Below are 20072 nucleotides of genomic sequence, written 5' to 3'. Positions count from 1 at the left end.
ATGGGGTCATTTGGGGGGGGTTTGTGCCACCTGGGCATTCCATGGCCTCCGAAACTGTGATAGGCAGTGAGGAGTAAAATCAAAAATGTACGCCCTTAGAAATCCTGAAGGCGGTGCTTGGTTTTCGGGGCCCCGTACGCGGCTAGGCTCCCAAAAAGTCCCACACATGTGGTATCCCCATACTCAGGAGAAGCAGCTAAATGTATTTTGGGGTGCAATTCCACATATGCCCATGGCCTGTGTGAGCAATATATCATTTAGTGACAACTTTGTGCAAAAAAAAAAAAAAAAAAAAAAATTTGTCACTTTCCCGCAACTTGTGTCAAAATATAAAACATTCCATGGACTCAACATGCCTCAAAGCAAATAGCTTGGGGTGTCTACTTTCCAAAATGGGGTCATTTGGGGGGGTTTTATGTCATCTGGGCATTTTATGGCCTTCAAAACTGTGATAGGTAGTGAGGAGTAAAATCAAAAATGTACGCCCTTAGAAATCCTGAAGGCAGTGATTGGTTTTCGGGGCCCCGTACGCGGCTAGGCTCCCAAAAAGTCTCACACATGTGGTATCCCCATACTCAGGAGAAGCAGCTAAATGTATTTTGGGGTGCAATTCCACATATGCCCATGGCCTGTGTGAGCAATATATCATTTAGTGACAACTTTTTGTAATTTTTTTTTTTTTTTTTTTTTTTTGTCATTGTTCAATCACTTGGGACAAAAAAAATGAATATTCAATGGGCTCAACATGCCTCTCAGCAAATTCCTTGGGGTGTCTACTTTCCAAAATGGGGTCATTTGGGGGGGTTTTGTACTGCCCTGCCATTTTAGCACCTCAAGAAACGACATAGGCAGTCATAAATTAAAGGCTGTGTAAATTCCAGAAAATGTACCCTAGTTTGTAGACGCTATAACTTTTGCGCAAACCAATAAATATACACTTATTGACATTTTTTTTACCAAAGACATGTGGCCGAATACATTTTGGCCTAAATGTATGACTAAAATTGAGTTTATTGGATTTTTTTTAGAACAAAAAGTAGAAAATATCATTTTTTTTCAAAATTTTCGGTCTTTTTCCGTGTATAGCGCAAAAAATAAAAACGGCAGAGGTGATCAAATACTATCAAAAGAAAGCTCTATTTGTGGGAAGAAAAGGACGCAAATTTCGTTTGGGTACAGCATTGCATGACCGCGCAATTAGCAGTTAAAGCGACGCAGTGCCGAATTGTAAAAAGTGCTCTGGTCAGGAAGGGGGTAAAACCTTCCGGGGCTGAAGTGGTTAAGAGACCATGTTAAGCAGGTCATCAAAGTATTACCTGAACAGCAGGCCCAGGGGTTTGCTAACCTTCCAGCGGCCTTATGCTTTGTGGTTGACGCCATTAGAGATTCTATCGTGCAAACCTCCCGTATTTCACTGGGGTTGGTGCATATACGTAGAATCCTATGGTTGAAAAATTGGTCAGCCGAAGCACCATGTAAGAAGCTACTGGCTGGGTTTCCATTTCGTGGTGCAAGGTTGTTTGGAAAGGACTTGGATAACTATATCAAGAGAATCTCTTGTGGGAAAAGCACTCTCTTACCTGTCAAGAAGAAGAGTAAACGTCCCTCTTTCAAACTGACTCTTTCCCCAGCGCCGGGGGCTTCAGCCTCCAGGCAGTCTCGACGGCCGCCTCCATCGGGGTCCAGAGACAAGAGTCAACCCCAGGGACAAAGAAGTCCTGGGGAAAGAAGCCTACTAGGCAAAACACTAAGACCTCTGCATGAGGGGGCGCCCCCGCTCACTCGAGTGGGGGGAAGACTGCGACAGTTCTCAGAGCTCTGGCACGAGGACTTCCAGGACAGATGGGCAGTCTCCACGGTAACCTTAGGGTACAAGCTGGAGTTTCAGGAATTCCCTTCTCCTCGGTTCCTCAGATCAAATGTTCCCAGAGACCCAGAGAAGAAGCAGTCGCTCCTTCTAGCGTTAGAGCGACTTTTGTCGCAGGAGGTCATTATGATAGTTCCCGCAAAGGACCAGGGATTGGGCTTCTATTCCAACCTTTTTACGGTCCAAAAGCCAAATGGGGATGTCAGGCCCATTTTGGACTTAAGCGATCTGAACCGATTCCTAAGGATTCAATCCTTCCGCATGGAATCAATTCGAACAGTAGTTCCCACCCTGCAGGGAGGAGAATTTCTGGCATCAATAGACCTCAGAGATGCATATCTGCATGTGCCCATTTTTCCTGCTCATCAGAAGTTTCTGCGCTTCGAGGTAGGAGGGCGCCATTTCCAGTTTGTGGCTCTGCCTTTTGGGATAGCCACTGCACCTCGAGTGTTCACAAAGATCTTGGCTCCTCCTCTGGCCAGATTAAGGGCTCAGGGTATAGCTGTCATAGCATACCTAGACAACCTGCTCTTGATAAACCGGTCGGTAGCCTCTTTGAATGGAAACTTGAGGACCACGGTCAGGTATCTAGAACACCTGGGTTGGATCCTCAACTTAGAAAAGTCTTTCCTAAAACCAGTAAGAAGACTGGAGTATTTAGGTCTGATTATAGATACAAGCCAGGAGAAAATATTTCTACCCCAGGCAAAGATCACTGCTTTGAGAGAGCTGATTCTGACAGTAAGGACCAAGAAGGGTCCCTCAGTCCGCCTTTGTATGAGGCTACTAGGGAAGATGGTGTCTTCATTCGAAGCAGTTCCCTATGCTCAGTTTCACTCAAGAATGCTGCAACACAGTATTCTGTCGACCTGGAACAAGAAGGTTCAGGCATTAGACTTTCCGATGCACCTGTCGCATGCGGTGCGTCAGAGCCTCAATTGGTGGCTCATACCCGAAAACCTGCAGAAGGGGAAATCCTTTCTACCGGTTACCTGGACGGTGGTAACAACAGATGCCAGTCTGTCAGGTTGGGGAGCAGTTCTGGAACAGGCTGCGGTCCAAGGGGTATGGTCCAAGAGGTATGGTCCAAGACAGAGAGGACCTTACCCATCAACATTCTGGAGATCCGGGCGATACATCTAGCTCTAAAAGCCTGGACTATCAGGCTACAGGGTTGTCCGGTCAGGATCCAGTCCGACAATGCCACAGCAGTGGCTTATGTCAATCATCAGGGAGGCACCCGGAGCCGAGCTGCTCAAAAAGAGGTGAACCAGATCTTAGTCTGGGCAGAGATGCATGTGCCATGCATATTGGCAGTTTTCATCCCGGGAATAGAGAATTGGCAGGCGGACTATTTAAGTCGCCAGCAGTTACTTCCAGGGGAATGGTCTGTGCATCCCGACGTCTTTTGGGCCATATGCCAAAGATGGGGGGTTCCAGATGTAGATCTCTTTGCATCCCGATTCAACAAAAAGATAGACAGATTTGTGGCAAGGACAAAAGATCCTCTTGCATGCGGGACGGATGCGTTGGTGATTCCGTGGCATCGGTTCTCACTGATTTACGCATTCCCGCCTATTCTGCTACTACCACGACTCCTTCGCAGGATCAGGCAGGAAAGGAAGTCGGTACTTCTGGTGGCCCCCGCTTGGCCCAGAAGGACTTGGTATGCAGAAATAGTAAGGATGACGGTGGGTTCCCCGTGGACCCTACCGGTACGCCCAGACCTGTTATCTCAAGGTCCAGTGTTCCATCCTGCCTTACAAACGCTAAATTTGACGGTTTGGCTATTGAGACCCACGTTCTGAAGAGTCGTGGGCTCTCAGGTCCTGTCATATCTACCTTGATTAATGCAAGGAAGCCAGCTTCCAGGATGATTTATCATAGAGTCTGGAAGGCTTATATAACCTGGTGTGAATCCAGAGGTTGGCATCCCAGGAAATATGTCATAGGTAGAATCCTTGATTTTCTACAGATGGGATTAGAGATGAAGCTGGCCTTGAGTACCATCAAGGGCCAGGTTTCTGCTTTATCAGTATTATTTCAGCGGCCACTTGCTTCGCATTCTTTGGTCCGAAACTTTATGCAGGGGGTGATGCGTCTTAATCCTCCGGTTAAAGCGCCCCAAAACCCCTGGGACTTGAATTTGGTCCTGGCTGTGTTACAGAAACAGCCTTTTGAACCAATAAGTCAGATTCCTTTGGTCTTGTTGACAAGAAAATTAATTTTTCTGGTGGCCATCTCTTCTGCTAGAAGAGTATCAGAATTAGTAGCTCTTTCCTGTAAGGAGCCTTATTTGATTATACACAAGGATAGAGTGGTACTACACCCTCATCCTAGTTTTTTACTGAAGGTGGTTTCTGATTTTCATTTAAACCAAGACATTGTTCTACCTTCCTTTTTTTCAGATGCCTGTTCTCCGGAAGAGAGATCTCTACATTCGTTGGATGTAGTAAGAGCAGTTAAGGCCTATCTAGGGGCAACTACTCAGATCCGCAAGACGGATGTTTTGTTTGTGCTGCCAGAGGGTCCCAACAGAGGACAGGCAGCGTCAAAAGCTACCATTTCTAAATGGATTCGACAGTCGATCATTCAAGCTTACGGTTTGAAACAGAAGATTCCTCCGTTTCAGATCAGGGCACATTCCACAGGGGCTATTGGTGCTTCTTGGGCAGTGCATCACCGGGCCTCTATGGCTCAAAGCTGCAAGGCCGCAACCTGGTCTTCAGTTCATACATTCACCAGATTCTATCAGGTGGATGTGAGAAGGCATGAGGATATCGCCTTTGGGCGTAGTGTGCTGCAGGCAGCGGTACAGGGTCCTCAGGTCTGATTGCACCCTACTTGGTCATGGTTCCCCCCCCTCAGGTAGCATTGCTCTGGGACATCCCATCAGTAATTACTGTGGCTCTGTGTCCCGTGATGTTCGAGAAAGAAAATAGGATTTTTTAAAACAGCTTACCTGTAAAATCCTTTTCTTTCGAAGGACATCACGGGACACAGAGGTCCCGCCCCTCTTCTAATACACTATATTGCTTGGCTACAAAACTGAGGTATCCCTGCAAGGGGGAGGGATTATATAGGGGGTTGAACTTCCTGATAGGGTGTGCCAGTGTCCAATCACCAGTGATACCTATATAACCCATCAGTAATTACTGTGGCTCTGTGTCCCGTGATGTCCTTCGAAAGAAAAGGATTTTACAGGTAAGCTGTTTTAAAAAATCCTATTTTTTAAATGTAAAAAGAGGCGGAATTTTTCTTAGAGGGGGCGGGGCCTAAACACAGTGCCGTGAACGTCCACAAGGACACACGGCAGGCTAAAACAAATAAAACTACAGCTGTGACAGTCTCTCCTCGGCTGATGAGGAGGAAACAAGCAGCCTGCAACACAGGGACACAGGAGCTGTGGGACACGTGAGGGTTGCAAACTGCCATTCCTGATACAGAAAGGACACCTTTTTCCCAGCACTAGGCTGAACTTTATAGTGGCTTTAAATGTCATGACTATATTCAGCGATTAAGTGCAATTTGTATAGTGCCTCTGTTTTTGTACTTAGGACTATGCCTACCAAAAAAGACACCACAAAAAACAAAAAAAGTAAAGGTTTAACCCCCAGGCATTAGGATTTCGAGTCGCATTTCAACGCTGTCATCCTCGCCTGAATTACCAGTTATGGCAAGCCAGGGTAAGCCATTGGAGCAAATTGATGGTGCAACTGCTTCTCACATCTCAGCCCCTGTAAACGTAACTGAAGTGTCCTTTCCTCCTCCCTGCAGGGTCTGGAAGGAAGATTAGTAGCTTTTTTTTTAACTTATAACAAACTTTTTATTTGCAAGATTGTACATAATACATGAAAAGCATTGGTATACATGTTTAACATCTTACAGAAGATATTCCGCATTCAAAGAACATGATACACATATATTACTATCATGTAGTTAGTTCTGTAGGTTCATATATAATCCGTACACTTCCACACTCATATTTAGTAAATATCAGGATAAGCACCGTTTATATGCATGTCATAGACTCTTGTAACCATCTATCCCATATTCTGTTATACTTGTTTGGACAACCTCTGTTAATATAGAGGAATTTTTTATATGGAAGGGTTGTGTTAATGTCTCTTTTCCAGTCCACCAATTGAGGGGGTTCGGATCTCATCCATTGTCTGGCAATAATTTTCCTAGCTGAAAATAAAGTTTCATGTAGGAATATTAGTGTGAATTTGTCTAGTACATCTGGAAAAATTCCCAGTAGGCATTGTTTTGGGTCAAGAGTTAATGGGGACCCCATGTCGTCATGCAAGAAGGCAACTATTTGTTTCCAGTAATCTTGTATCTTCTGACAAGACCATATAAGGTGAAAGAATGTGCCTGTTTCAGTTCCACACATTGGACATGTGATGGATTGACTTCTTTTATATCTAGCTACCCTAAGAGGAGTGAGGTATGCACGATGAAGTATAAAGAGTTGGGACAGTCTGTCTGAAAGTTTGGGTGAAACCAACTTGCATGTTTCCAGGGCCTCCTCCCACTCCTCATCCTCCATCCTCCCAACCTCCCTCTCCCATCTTGGTTTCAATGCGTAAGCTGATTTTGCAGAGGCAGGGGCGGATAGCATGTTGTAAAAACAGGAAATTAGTTTTTTTGATTCTGTATCCTTGACTATGGCTATAATAGCGTTAGGAGTGGGCTGAGGAAGGTCCCGTGAAAACTGCGTTTGGATCGCATGGCGGATCTGGAGATAACAAAAAAACATTTGATTCGGAATCTGGAACTCCATCTTAAGTGCCTCAAACGTTTTAAAAGTTCCATTTGTGAACAAATGGTGTAAATAGTATATGCCCTTGGCTGCCCATAAGCCTGAGTTCTGGACTCCATTAAGTTCCTGCATCTTGTTATTATGCCAAAGTGGTGTATAGTCATTAAATGATGGTATCTCTAGTTTAGAGGAGGCTAATTCCCATATGCGTCTATAATGATATAGCAAGGAATGTCTATAATCTTTTGACTGTGTGTTCCCTACACCCACCGCTATCCCGTTTATTGGGTCCCCAGTATGCTGAACCCAACGGGGGCTCAGCAGAATGAGAAAGCGTTCCTTGTCAGTTTTGTCAATGTGAAATAGTTGGGATAGCTGTGACGCTATATAGTAATGGTTAAAATCAGGAAGTGCTGTTCCACCCATGTCCGTTGAGCTTTTAAGTGTTTGCCATGCGAGTTTGTGTCTAGATTTCCCCCATACAAATGGTTTAAGTAGTGTTTCTAGTAGTTTAAAATACTTAAGGGGTAGATATACTGGAGTGTGCCATAGGACGTACAGTACCTTAGGCAGTAGTACCATCTTTATTAAATTGACTCGGCCCCATACTCCCAAAGGGAGGCGGGACCAGACCTGGATCTTAGATTTAATTAGGGAGAATAATGGTTCGACGTTCAAGGAAATATAGTCTACTGGATTCTTGGATATTTTAACGCCAAGGTATTTTATTATATCCACCCGTTGAAGGGGTAAATTAGCCTGTGATTCTGTAGGTGGAAAACTATCAATTGGTAATATCTGTGATTTACCCCAATTAATCCTCAAGCCCGAAAATGTCCCAAATTGCTCAATTACGTTAAGGGCTGTGTGTAGAGAGAGGCCAGGGTCTGCCAGGTAGAGGAGGGTGTCATCTGCATATAGGCTAATTTTCTCGGTAAGGGATCCGAATGTCAAACCTATTATCTCCTGGTTAGTACGGATGGACACGGCGAGGGGTTCCGATGCCAGAGCATACAGCAAAGGCGAGAGCGGGCATCCCTGTCTCGTACCTCTGCTTAGGCCAAATTCCCGAGAGGGGCATCCGTTAGCCACCACTCGGGCAGTTGGTTGCTGATATAACAGTTGCACCCATCTAATAAATTTGGGCCCAAATCCGTATCCCTCCATGCATCTCCAGAGATATCTCCATTCAACCGTATCAAATGCCTTGGCTGTATCTAATGTTACTATCACTCTTGTGCCCACATTATCATGCTTGGCCTGGAGATTGATAAATAACTTCCTTAAATTAAAGGAAGTGTTACGGCCAGGCATAAACCCTGACTGATCTACATGTATAAGGGATAGTATTACTTGGTTTAGACGTTTGGAGAGTACTTTGGCTAGTATTTTGACATCTACTTGGAGTAAAGATATGGGGCGGTATGACTCAGGGTATCTTAAATCTCTCCCTGGTTTGGGTATAAGTACTATCGTGGCCTCTCTCATGGATGCAGGTAGTGTTAAAGTTTCGAACATGGTGTTGTACAGAGTCAGCAGTTTGGGTGTAAGTATCTCAGAAAAGTGTGCATAGAATTCAATGGGTAAACCATCAGACCCCGGGGATTTGGACCTAGCAAAATCTGCAATAGCAATCTTTATTTCCTCCACCGTGAGGGGTGCCTCAAGAAGTTCGACTTGACTCTCTGAGAGTTGTGGAAGTATGATGTTGCTCAAAAACTGATCCATTATTGCCGTATCCTCCGAGACCGTTGATGTGTAAAGTTCTGTAAAAAAGTCTCTAAACTTGGAGGACACGACAAGAGGATCCGTGATCGGCTGTCTATCCTTATCATGAAGCGTGATTACAATTGGGGGTTTGTCTTCACTATGAACAAGATATGCAAGCAATTTACCTGCTTTTTCTCCATGTTCAAACCACCGCTGTCTACTGAAGAATAATTTCTGCTTGGCTTTTACATATTGCATCTGAGACACCACTCTTGTCTGTAGTTTAAGAGTATTGGCATTTGTTGTGGATGGGTCAGCTATATATGCTTGTTCTGAAGAGGATAGTTCTGTGATTGCTTTATCTAAGGCTTCCGCGGAGTTTGTTTTAATCTGATTGATGCATGAGGTCAGGACAGCTCGGACATGCAGCTTAAACGTGTCCCACACTACTGGCGCGGGAGCAGAATGTTCATTGTCCGTAAAAAAACGAGTCCATTCCACCTCAAGCATATCATCTTCTGGCAGCAGGGACAACCAAAATGGGTTCAAGCGCCAGGTCCGCTTCTGCTTGGCTAGGGGCACGCTAAGAGTAATTGAGTAAAGGCTATGATCAGACAACAGCCTAGGTCCAAAGGACACTGTCAATAATCTAGGTAAAAGCTGTTTTGATGTCAGAATGAAATCTATTCGGGACATCGAGTTATGTGTGGAGGAGAAACATGAATAGGCCTTGGTATGTGGAAATTTATGTCTCCATGTATCAATTAGATGAATGGATGAGGTTATTTTATGTAGTTTAGTGTCATTTATCCTCATTGCAGCTACTGTCGGTGAGCGAAGTCTGTCTAGGGCATCATTCATTGTGGAATTAAAATCCCCCATCCATACTGCTTGCACTGTGGGGTATCTTGCCATGAAGGAGACACCCTCTAGTATTATAGTAATAGCAAATGGAGGGGGGACATAGAAAGCTAAGATTAGGAAGGGTTCTCCGTATAGTTTAGCAGATATAAACACATATCTGCCCTGAGGATCTGTGCATATCTCTCCTGGCTCAAAGTGTATGGATTTTGCAATTAAAATAGATACACCTCTTGAATGGGATGTAAACGTGGAATGATATGCCCATCCTACCCAGGGGCGACGTAGGGCCATCTGTAGCTTGCCATCTATATGGGTCTCCACCAATGCTATTACATCGGCCCTCTGTTTCTTAAGGAATGTGAAGGTTGCCGACCTCTTAAGCGGTTCACGCAAGCCCCTCACATTCCAAGTAAGGAATTTTATAGACGCCATATGGAGTTCTCACAGATCATTTTCAGTATTAAGGTGTGTATCCTGAGTCTCACCGGTGCCTTTATACAAGAATTATGTATGTATATGTACAGTACTACAAAATATAACAACAGAGGCAAATTTTCAATATTATTCAAAAAACTATATTGACTCGAAAAGTGTAAACATAGTACTTCTTGCATTTTAAGAAGTAACTTAAACATTTTCCCTCCCCTCTCCCTCCCAGCCCTGCACTGACCCCAACCTGTGCGGGCATACTTCCCAAACAAAACTGAGATTGAAATCCGGGAAAGAACAGTCAGCTTCATCAGAAAAAAAAGAAAAAACCAGGGTAGCCGTTGGGTTTTAGAACCCGGGGTAAACATATCCCACAAAATCATATGTAAAGAAAATGGTGCCATGTGTTCTCTGGGGTAGTTAAATGCGTGTAATTGTAGTTGAACGGCTTCATTCCAGGTTTGGTGACTGATTTCCCTAACGGTGCGTGGGGCAAAGTCACGCTGCACCATACATATGTTCTGTAGGACTATTGCTGACCCGAGTCTCCGGTCATCAAAATAATAAATGATAGTATATAGTTTCTCCTGAGGTATTAAGAGCAAAGTCTTTCATGTTGTAAGAAAAGAGGGCTGCGGTCTCCTGCCGCAATCCACGGCCATGTGCTGTGTGTATTGGGTTATTCATTCTCTTTCCTGTTATCTCGGCGCTCCAGCCAGGCAATGGTATCTTCAGGGGTTTCAAAAAAAACGGCTCGGCCATCAACCTCCACACGAAGACGTGCGGGAAATAACATTGAGTATTTAAGATTTTTAATGCGTAAGCGCCTCTTGGCTTCGGTGAAGTTTTGTCTGCGCTTCTGTACTTCAGTGGAAAAATCAGGGAAGATGGCTACCTTGACATTGTCAATGGGTATATTACCTTTCAACCTTGCCATGCGCAGCGTTGCGTCGCGGTCTTTGTAATTTAGCAATTTAGCGATAAATGTTCGGGGTGGGGCACCCTGTGGTGGCGGCCTAGCGGGCATGCGATGTGCTCTTTCGACAGCAAACGTGGGCGAAAAGGCCTCCCTGCCATACACTGTAATTAGTAATTGTTCCAGGAATGTGGTGGGGTCTTTCCCCTCCGTCCCCTCTGGTAGGCCAATGAAGCGGAGGTTGCACCTACGAAGCCTGTTCTCCATGTCATCCTGCTTTGCCAGGAGTTGATTAATCTGGTATTGCATGCGTTCAGAGGTAGTCTGTAATGGCGGGATCGCATCCTCCACCTCTCCTAGTCTGGTCTCAGATGTCTTAACTCTCTCCTTAAGCTTATGCAGGTCTTGTCGGACCAGGGAGACATCTACCTTCACCTCCTCAATTTTGGTCGTGAGGGCGGTCTGGAGCGCAGAGATGGCTTCCAGCACTCTATCTGTGTCTGCGCCCGCCACCTCCCTCCCCCCCGATGCGGTGCCGCCATCTTCTCCCAGGCTGTCTTTATCCTGTCGGCGGTACTTATCAAGTTTGACAGCCGCGTCGGTCTTGGGTTTCGTCGGAGCCATGACTGTTAATTAGAGGGGGCAGACGCAGCTGACTGAGCGGTTGCGGAGTTGGTATTGAGGGTAAGCTGTGGGAGTTTGGAGGTCAAGATCAACAGGACAGTCCTCACACAATTCGTCTAGGATAGGTCTTGAATCCCCGTTCACCCCCAATGAGCCCGAGTACCCCCAGCAGGTTTGGGTAGGGACAATGCTTTGGCGGGCAAGGGCGCTGGGATTATCAGCTGGGGCTCAGATCAGGTAGAGGAAAGATGGGAAGGTCAGGAGTGTCCAATATAGAGTAGTAAATTGGATGCCGCTCACCTGGGGGATGCGGAGGTCCTCTGCAGGTCTGAGTACTGTGATGTCCCTGGAGGAGTTGCAGGGGGCAGTAGGTGGGTTAGATGATCCACTGTGTTATATGCAGAGTCCAGGAAGGGAGGATGTGTTGCTGGTAAAGAGGCAGGGAGCACCAAGATGGCCGCCGAGACTAGGCCCAGACCACGGCCCGGATTTGGGGTTATCACTGTGTGGGGGGGTCCTGTTCAGTTCAGGCTCCCAGTCAGGATCAGATGCAGTTGGGTCAGCCTCTGGTGGAGGAGCCAGGCATCAGAGGGGCCAGGACACAGCACCTCCAAAGAGGCAGGGAGGAGCAAGATGGCCGCCGGAGCTCCGGACCAGGCCGAAGCCGCGGCCTAAATTTAAGAGCGCCCCCGCACAAAAGGGCACCGTTCCACCCGATCCCCCAATCGGAGGCCCGCTGAGCAGGGACCGCGTTCGGCAGGGGCTCCAGACACCAGGGAGGCCGGGGAGGATTATAGAAGAGGCGGCCGAGTGGAGCAAGACGGCCGCCGGCATCGACTAGGCCGAAGCCGCGGCCTGTAGTTGTGGCTGCGGCCGCGGAGGAGCGCCGTGCCGCTCGGGACTCCCGTACGGCCGGAGGACCGCTGAAACAGGTCTGTATATGGCTAGAGACCTCAGGAGGTATGCCAGGTTGCTTCCGGAGATTGCTGACGGGCAGGATTAATAGGGATGCAGGAGTATTGGACGGAGCTCGGGTCTTCCACGTCCTACTCCATGCTGTAGCAGGCCACGCCCCTGGAAGATTAGTAGCTTTAATCGCATCCTCCATTCAAATGGATAGGAAGCGTGCTAGATCCCCCCCCCCCCACTTCAGAACCTTCCCAAGGGGAACAGTGGGCTCAGGATGAGGTGTTGCCCTCAGTCGATCAGGAGGAAAAACAAACCGATGATTCCTCTGTGGAGGAAACAATGCTAGATGAACCTTTTTCAGCCTCACAATCTGAGAAATTGCTGATTCAAACTCTTACGGAGATGGTTCGTTCCACTTTCATGCTGCCCCTAACGTAGTCTCCTGAAAGCTCGGTTTCTTCCTTGGGTTCCTTTAAACTTTCTCAGCCCTGGCATGCATTTCCTGCACATGCATTACTAGAACAGCTTATTTTTGCTGAATGGGATCACCCGGATAAGCATTTTCTCCCTCCTAAGAGATTTTTAATTCTCTATCCCCTTGAGGAGAAATTCTCCAAAAAATGGAAAATACCAGCAGTTGATGCTGCGATTTCCAGTGTGAATAAAGGCCTAACCTGTCCTGTAGACAATGCACAAATGCTTAAGGATCCAACAGATAAAAGGTTAAAATCGTCTTTTTCCTTGGCATGTGCCATTACTCAGCCTGCAGTCACTGCAATAGGCGCCTGTCAATCACTAAAGGACCAATTTAAACAGGTCCTTAGAGAGATTCCTGCACAACAAGCTCGGGAATTGGCTGAACTACCAAAAGCATTATGCTTTGCCATAGATGCCATTAAAGATTCTACTCACCAGGCGTCCTGCCTTATGCTTGTGCATATACGTAGAATCCTGTGGTTAAAAAATTGGTCAGCTGAAGCACCAAAAACCTCCTAACTGGCTTCGCTTCATAGGGAGCGACTATTTGGAGAAGACTTGGACAAATATATCCAAACAATTTCTAGTGGGAAAAGTACTCTTTTGCCAGTCAAAAGAAAGTATAAACGCCCTTCATTTAAACTGCTCTAGGCAGTGGCGACGGCCTCTGCCGTCAGACTCTAGAGGAAATCCTCAGGGTCAGACTGAGGCTCAAAAGAAGTCCTGGGGTCGGAAACTTGCAAAGCAGAATCCTAAAGCCTCATCATGAAGAGGCAACCTCCCTCACCAAGGTGGGGGGAAGACTTCTGCAGTTTTCAGAAGTCTGGAAAGAAGAAATTCAGGACAGATGGGTAATCTCCACGGTAACACTGGGGTACAAGCTAGAATTTCGGGACTTTCCACCGTCTCGCTTCCTGAGGTCCAGCGTTCCCAAAGATTCAGAGAAAAGACCATCTCTATTTCGGACACTAGACCGATTAATATCTCAAGGGGTGAGCATACAGATCCCCACAAAAGAGCAAGGTCTGGGGTTTTATTCAAATCTTTTTATGGTACCAAAACCAAATGGGGATGTCAGACCCATTCTAGAGCTAAAAAATCTAAATCGGTTCCTGAAGATCCGCTCCTTTCGCATGGAGACAATCAGGTCAGTAGTTTCTATCCTTCTAGGAGGCATCCTTCGACATCAGGGATGCATATCTGCATGTCCCTATATTTCCCGCTCACCAAAATTTTCTGCGGTTTGAGTTAGAACAGCAGCACTTCCAGTTTGTAGCCTTGCCCTTCGGGCTAGCTACAACACCCCGGGTGTTCACAAAAGTGCTGGCCCCACTTATAGCCAGGTTAAGGGCACAGGGCATATCAGTCATAGCGTACCTAGATGATCTATTACTAATAGATCAGTTGATGGCTCGTTTGGAGCAAAGCATACGCACTACAACCAACTATATGTAAAGTTTGGGTTGGATTCTCAACCTAGAGAAATCTTCCTTAATACCGCTAAAAAGGCTGGAGTACTTGGGTCTGATCATAGACACAGCCCAGGAAAAGGTGTTCTTGCCTCAGGCAAAAATCAGCTCCATATGAGAGCTGGTACGGATGGTAAGGTCAAAAGGCGATCCTTCTATTCGCCTTTGCATGAGGTTGCTAGGAACCATGGTGGCTTCATTTGAAGCAGTTCCCTATCCCCAGTTCCATTCAAGGCTGTTGCAAAACAGTATCCTGTCAATTTGAAACAAAACAATTCAAGCTTTAGACTTGCCAATGTGGCTGTCCCCAAGAGTGGCCCAAAGCCTCACTTGGTGGTTACTAACCCAGAATCTGCTGAAAGGGAAATCCTTCAGACCAGTCATCTGGAAAGTGGTAACGACGGATGCCAGCCTTTCAGGCTGGGTAGCAGTACAAGAAAAGATAACTGTCCAGGGACAGCGGTCAAGAACCGAAAGAACCTTGCCCATCAACATCCTAGAGATTTGGGCAGTGCATCTGGCTCTAAAGGCCTGGACTTTTAGGTTATGGGATTGTCCTGTCAGGATTCAATCCGACAATGCCACAGCTATGGCCTATATCAATCACCAAGGGGGCACCAAAAGTCTCTCAGCGCAGAGAGAGGTGAACCATATTCTAACTTGGGCAGAAAGGAATGTTCCGTGCCTATCGGCAGTCTTCATTCCGGGAGTAGAGAGTTGGCAGGTGGACTACTTGAGTCGCCAGCAGTTATTCCAGGGGAATGGTCTCTTCACCCCGACATATTTCGGGCTGTTTGCCAAAGGTGGGGGACTCCGGACGTAGATCTTCTAGCGTCCAGGTTCAACATGAAGTTAGTCAACTTTGTGGCCAGAACAAGGGATCCATTCGCATGCAGAACAGATGCGTTGACCCTGTGGGATCAGTTCTCACTGATCTATGCATTCCCTCCTATTCAGTTGCTGCCTCGACTTCTTTGCAGGATCAAGCTGGAAAGAAAGCCAGTAATTCTGGTAACACCAGCATGGCCCAGAAGGTCATGGTTTGCAGAAATCGTAAAGATGGCAGTGGAGGGCCCATGGTCCCTCCCACTACAGCCAGATCTGCTCTCACAGGGACCAATATTCCATCCTTACTTACGGTCTCTAAATGTAACAACTTGGCTATTGAAACCCACATTCTAAAGAAACGTGGGCTTTCCGGGTCAGTTATCTCTACCCTGAATAATGCAAGGAAGCCAGCTTCCAGAACTATATATTATAGGGTCTGGAGGGCTTATGTTTCCTGGTGTGAATCCAAGGGTTGGCACCCTCAGAGATATATCATAGGCAGAATTCTTGCCTTTCTACAATTAGGGGTAGAAATGAAATTGGCCTTGAGTACTATTAAAGGCCAAGTCTCAGCTTTATCGGTCTTATTTCAATGACCACTTGCTACACATTCTTTAGTCCGGGGTTTTATACAAGGGGTAACGCGGCTTAATCTGCCCGTCAAACCTCCTTTGAACCCTTGGGACTTGAACTTAGTTTTGTCTGTGTTACAAAAACAGCCATTTGAACTGATACAACATATTCCCTTAGTCCTTTTGACAAGGAAGTTGGTATTTTTGGTTGCTATATCCTCAGCAAGGAGGGTTTCAGAATTGGCTGCTCTTTCTTGTAAAGAGCCATATTTGATTTTTCATGAGGGCAGAGTGGTGTTGCGCCCTCGTCCAGACTTTTTGCCAAAAGTAGTTTCAGGTTTTCACCTGAACCAGATTTGCCCTGCCATCGTTTTTTCCAAAACCATGTTCCAGGGAATAAAAGTCACTACATTGTCTTGATGTGGTGAGAGCAGTGAAAATCTATTTAAAGGCAACTGCTCAGATTCGTAAGACTGATGTCTTATTTATTCTGCCAGAAGGTCCTAAGAAAGGACAGGCAGTGTCAAAATCCACTGTCACTAAGTGGATTCGGCAAGTGATAATTCCAATTTATGATTTAAGAGTTAAGATTTCCCCTTTTGAAGTTAAGTCGCACTCTACCAGGGTGGTTAGTGCTTCTTGGGCAGTGCGCCATCAGGCCTCCATGGCTCAGATCTGTAAGGCCGCAATTTGGTCTTCAGGCATACATTCACAAAATTTTATCAGCTGGATGTAAGGGGGTATGAGGATATCGCCTTTGGGCGCAGTGTGCTGCAGGCAGCAGTATAGGTCCTCAAGTCTGAGGGTACCCTCCGGGTTGTGTCTCCCTCCCCTCAAGTAGCATTGCTATGGGATGTCCCATTAAGTAAGTAATTAAGGCTCTGTGTCCCATGATGTACGATAAATAAAATAGGATTTTTATAACAGCTTACCTGTAAAATCCTTTTCTTGGAGTACATCATGGGACACAGAGTTCCTATATTATAAATTATTATTATATTGCTTTGCTACAAAAACTGATGTGGTCCTGGAAGAAGGAGGGGTTATATAGGGAGTGAACTTCCTGGATTGGGTACAACCAGTGTCTATCACCTGAAGGTGGCCTATAACCCATTAAGTAATTACTTAAGGCTCTGTGTCCCATGATGTACTCCAAGAAAAGCATTTTACAGGTAAGCTGTTACAAAAATCCTATTATTTTCTTCCATAGCCCAGCTGGAATAGTTATGGTAGTGGTAGTAAAATGTTTAAAACCATTAACAAAATGCAGTAACCTTACATTACCTACTGCTTTCCTATTTCTTTGCTTTTAAAAGGAACCTGCTCTTTGCCCATGCAGGGAAAAGAAACAGGGTGGCTTTAATAGTGGAACCCACCAAGAACACATAGCTTTCCTTCAAAGTCTCACCACGTGAACCACAGAAGAATCTCTGCAGTTTCTAATTACACGGAACAAACCTTATTACACCTAGTATCCAAAGACACTGATTTTAGCCAAGGATAGGATTCTGTTGAGTGTATGCGTATATGTAGCCTCATCAAAGTGGGTTGTCTTTCATTTGCCAATGACCATTCTGGGAGAATGACTCTTGACCACTTGATCGCTGTGATTTGGCTATCGCATTGATCAGCAACTGGACAGCCCACTTCAGTACTTTCTCTCTCTCTTTTTTTTTTCCTCTTGAATGGAGAAAAAGATACATTGTATGTTTTTCTCCAAGCTAGAGGATAAACATATAAAATAAAGATAAAATGGCTTGATCAGGGTTTAATCTAGGTTAGAGTCAAAGTCAGGGTCAGTGTATTTTAGAAAAAATGCAAAATGCGCCACTATTGCTTCTGGGCCCTACTACAAATGGTAAGTAATATACACATATGTGGTATCCCTGTTTTCATCAGGAGTGGGAAAATGTATTTGGGGTTATTCTTTGGTGGTGGGTTTTATTAATGGCAAGAAGTATACAGTATAGTTAAATTTCACAATATAACTGTATTTTTTACTATTTTGGGTTATATTTTATCTTTTGATAATTGAAAAAAATCTCCAACGCCAAATGAAGACTAATTTGTCCTAAAAAAAACAAGGTATAGTTCACCAGGATATACTAAGTAGTTGAAAATATATGTACAGTTTTATTAACACATGCTAAAGCTGCAAAACTGTTTTCAGGCATTAGGATTTTTTTGGGCCTTTCGTAAACAAGGGATTAAAACTCTTTCTTTTTCTCTTAGTTGGTTATAAATGATATGCCTGATATTCTCTTTTTCTATTTGTAGCGTCTTAACATCATTTTATAAGGCAGAAAATGAATCTAACATTCTACCAAAGTTACCAGCACTGCCAAAAAAGTAAGCCCATTTTATTTATTCAAATGTAAATGTGGAAATGTAATAAAGAGTTATTTAAACATTTACAAAAATATAATATTCTAATGCGGATAAAATGTTGTGCCAAGCACATTTTTGTATTTGGATTGTTTTGGATATTTTTATTTTTTTAATTGGGATGATCATGATATTTTCAGCACACAGAGCACATCAGTCCAACATAATCCATACATAGCATTTTGGTTAAAGTGTTACTAAACCCAGGACCCTGCATTCACTACATCTGGTCTCTCACAGTACACAGAACATGGAAATGCAATTATTTTAATAAATATATACTGATAAATACCCTTTCTCATCAGCAGTATATAGCAGTCTTGTGGCTTCCATCAGTGTCAGGCCGAGCACTGGTTAAAGCTTGTAGGAGGAGTTTTTTCATTCTCCTCTAACTGTCCTATGAGGCTGCATAACTCCAGACCCTCTGTCTGGCGAGCGATCACATGTACCCTCCCCCCCCCAAAAAAAATAAACCTTTCTAGCAGTACACACCAAACTGATCATGTGCAGAGTGTCCCCAAGGCTCTGTTCTATCAGCAGATGGATTGGGTGGGGACAGTAAAAAAAGAGGATCAGAGAAGACAGGATCAAACAACAACCTTTTTACACAATACGCAGGATTAAAGAGGAAGTAAATCTGCCTCTTTAATTGTACCTACAGGTAAGCCTATAATAAGGCTTACCTGTAGGTACTGTAAATATCTCCTAAACTTGCACCGTTTAGGAGACATTTGCTATATACGGTGCCACCGACATCATTGGCCCTTGGGCACTGAAGGAACATTGTTCTAAGGTAAGTATTTCATAATGAGCTAGTATGCAATGCATACTAGCTCATTATGCCTTTGTCTTGCAGGTTTTTTGATTTTTTTTTTTTTTTTTTTTTGGAGGTTTACAACCTCTTTAACCCCTTTAGATTTAGATAACAAGCCTGCTTTACTGCATATACACACTAATTTTACTGTTGTGGGTTTAGTAACACTTTAACTCAGGAAGTGTATTGTTGATTGTAATGTAGAGGGGGTGTGTCGGACCATTGGAGATGCGTGAGCGTTGCTGATTAAAGTGCTGTGAAAGGGACTGATGGAGACCCTGTCTGCTGTGCTATGTGTGCGAGCAGCAGTTCAGCGCTCCAGCATGCTGTGAGCATAGGGCAGCTTCGTACATTTAAACACAGTAACAATAAACATATACTGTATTTGTCATGTTCTTTACTCTTTATGTGCTGACTGCATAACAAAAAAAAGGTAAGGCTTTTGGACAAAAATTATTTTGGGATGTGAATTACAGTATATTTTGAATTTTTATTTTTTAAACAAACCTGGAATTTTGCATTAAAACTCGATTCCAGCCAAAACCTTTCTTTTTTGGGTATTAGAATGTATGAAGTTTTTATGCCAGTTTGTGTCATCTTTGAGGAAATTTATTCTTACTTTCTAAGCAGGACAACCACACCATGACAGGAAATAAAAGGGCAATAAAAAATCCTTACAGATATTCCAGTTCCTCTCAATTCTACTAAATAACTCCTTGTGTTTGTGACACTGTCAACAGAAAATCTGTCCTCAACAGGGATGCACATCAATAAAAATCTAGACATTCTCCATTTGTGCAGAAGTTAAAAAAAAGTAAACTTGGCTAGGGTTGGGCTATAAGCTGAGACCCTGAAAAGGATTGTTAGTCATCATATTTACTCATCTTGAAGGGTATACTCTTTGTTTTCTGCTGCCGCTGTCAGTTTGTTGTTAGTAAGACATTATACTAGGATCAAGGCCAAGCGAAGAGAATAGAGTGTGCAGAAATGATGTAGCTTTATGTGTACTAGAAGTATTACTGGCCCTTTGTATTATGTACTTATGGTCTTTTTTTGTTGTTTTCTAGTTACAATGCCACTGCAAAAATCTTTAGGTAAGTTTTTTTGTTTTTTTTTTCTAGTTTTGTATGATGGTTCTTAACATGGTATGTGATATATCTTCATTAAGTAAAGTTATTTTTCATCTGTTACACAGAGAAGCTTTTATACAATCCTTCATTGTTATGATCTTGCATACAGCCATGAACATACATCCTAGTTCCCATGTTAGGGAAAGACTCTAATGCAGGGGTCCCCAGGCCCTGGATCGGTTCCGGTCCATGGCATGTGGCTGACCGGGCCGCACAGCAGGAGATGAGCAGCGACGCAGTCTGCACAGGACTAGCACAGACCGTGGTCGTTGCTCATATCCTGCTCTACGGCCATACCAGTGTGCCCTCTCCT

At 44.6% G+C, this 20072-nt stretch overlaps 1 protein-coding gene across 3 annotated transcripts in view; it reads left to right on the top strand.

Moving 5' to 3' along the window:
- ANAPC4 (anaphase promoting complex subunit 4) overlaps positions 1–20072 on the top strand; it is a 170924-nt gene that overhangs the window by 18310 nt on the left and 132542 nt on the right. For all 3 annotated transcript variants that reach the window (XM_073602472.1, XM_073602470.1, XM_073602471.1), the window contains exons 5-6: positions 17708–17779; positions 19697–19723. In XM_073602472.1, coding sequence (XP_073458573.1) covers positions 17708–17779; positions 19697–19723 — 99 coding nt within the window. The remainder of the gene's footprint in view (positions 1–17707; positions 17780–19696; positions 19724–20072) is intronic.

The sequence above is a fragment of the Aquarana catesbeiana genome, linkage group LG10, assembly GCF_042186555.1.
Source record: "Aquarana catesbeiana isolate 2022-GZ linkage group LG10, ASM4218655v1, whole genome shotgun sequence".
Taxonomy (NCBI): domain Eukaryota; kingdom Metazoa; phylum Chordata; class Amphibia; order Anura; family Ranidae; genus Aquarana; species Aquarana catesbeiana.
This window is presented reverse-complemented; position numbering and strand designations above follow the sequence as displayed.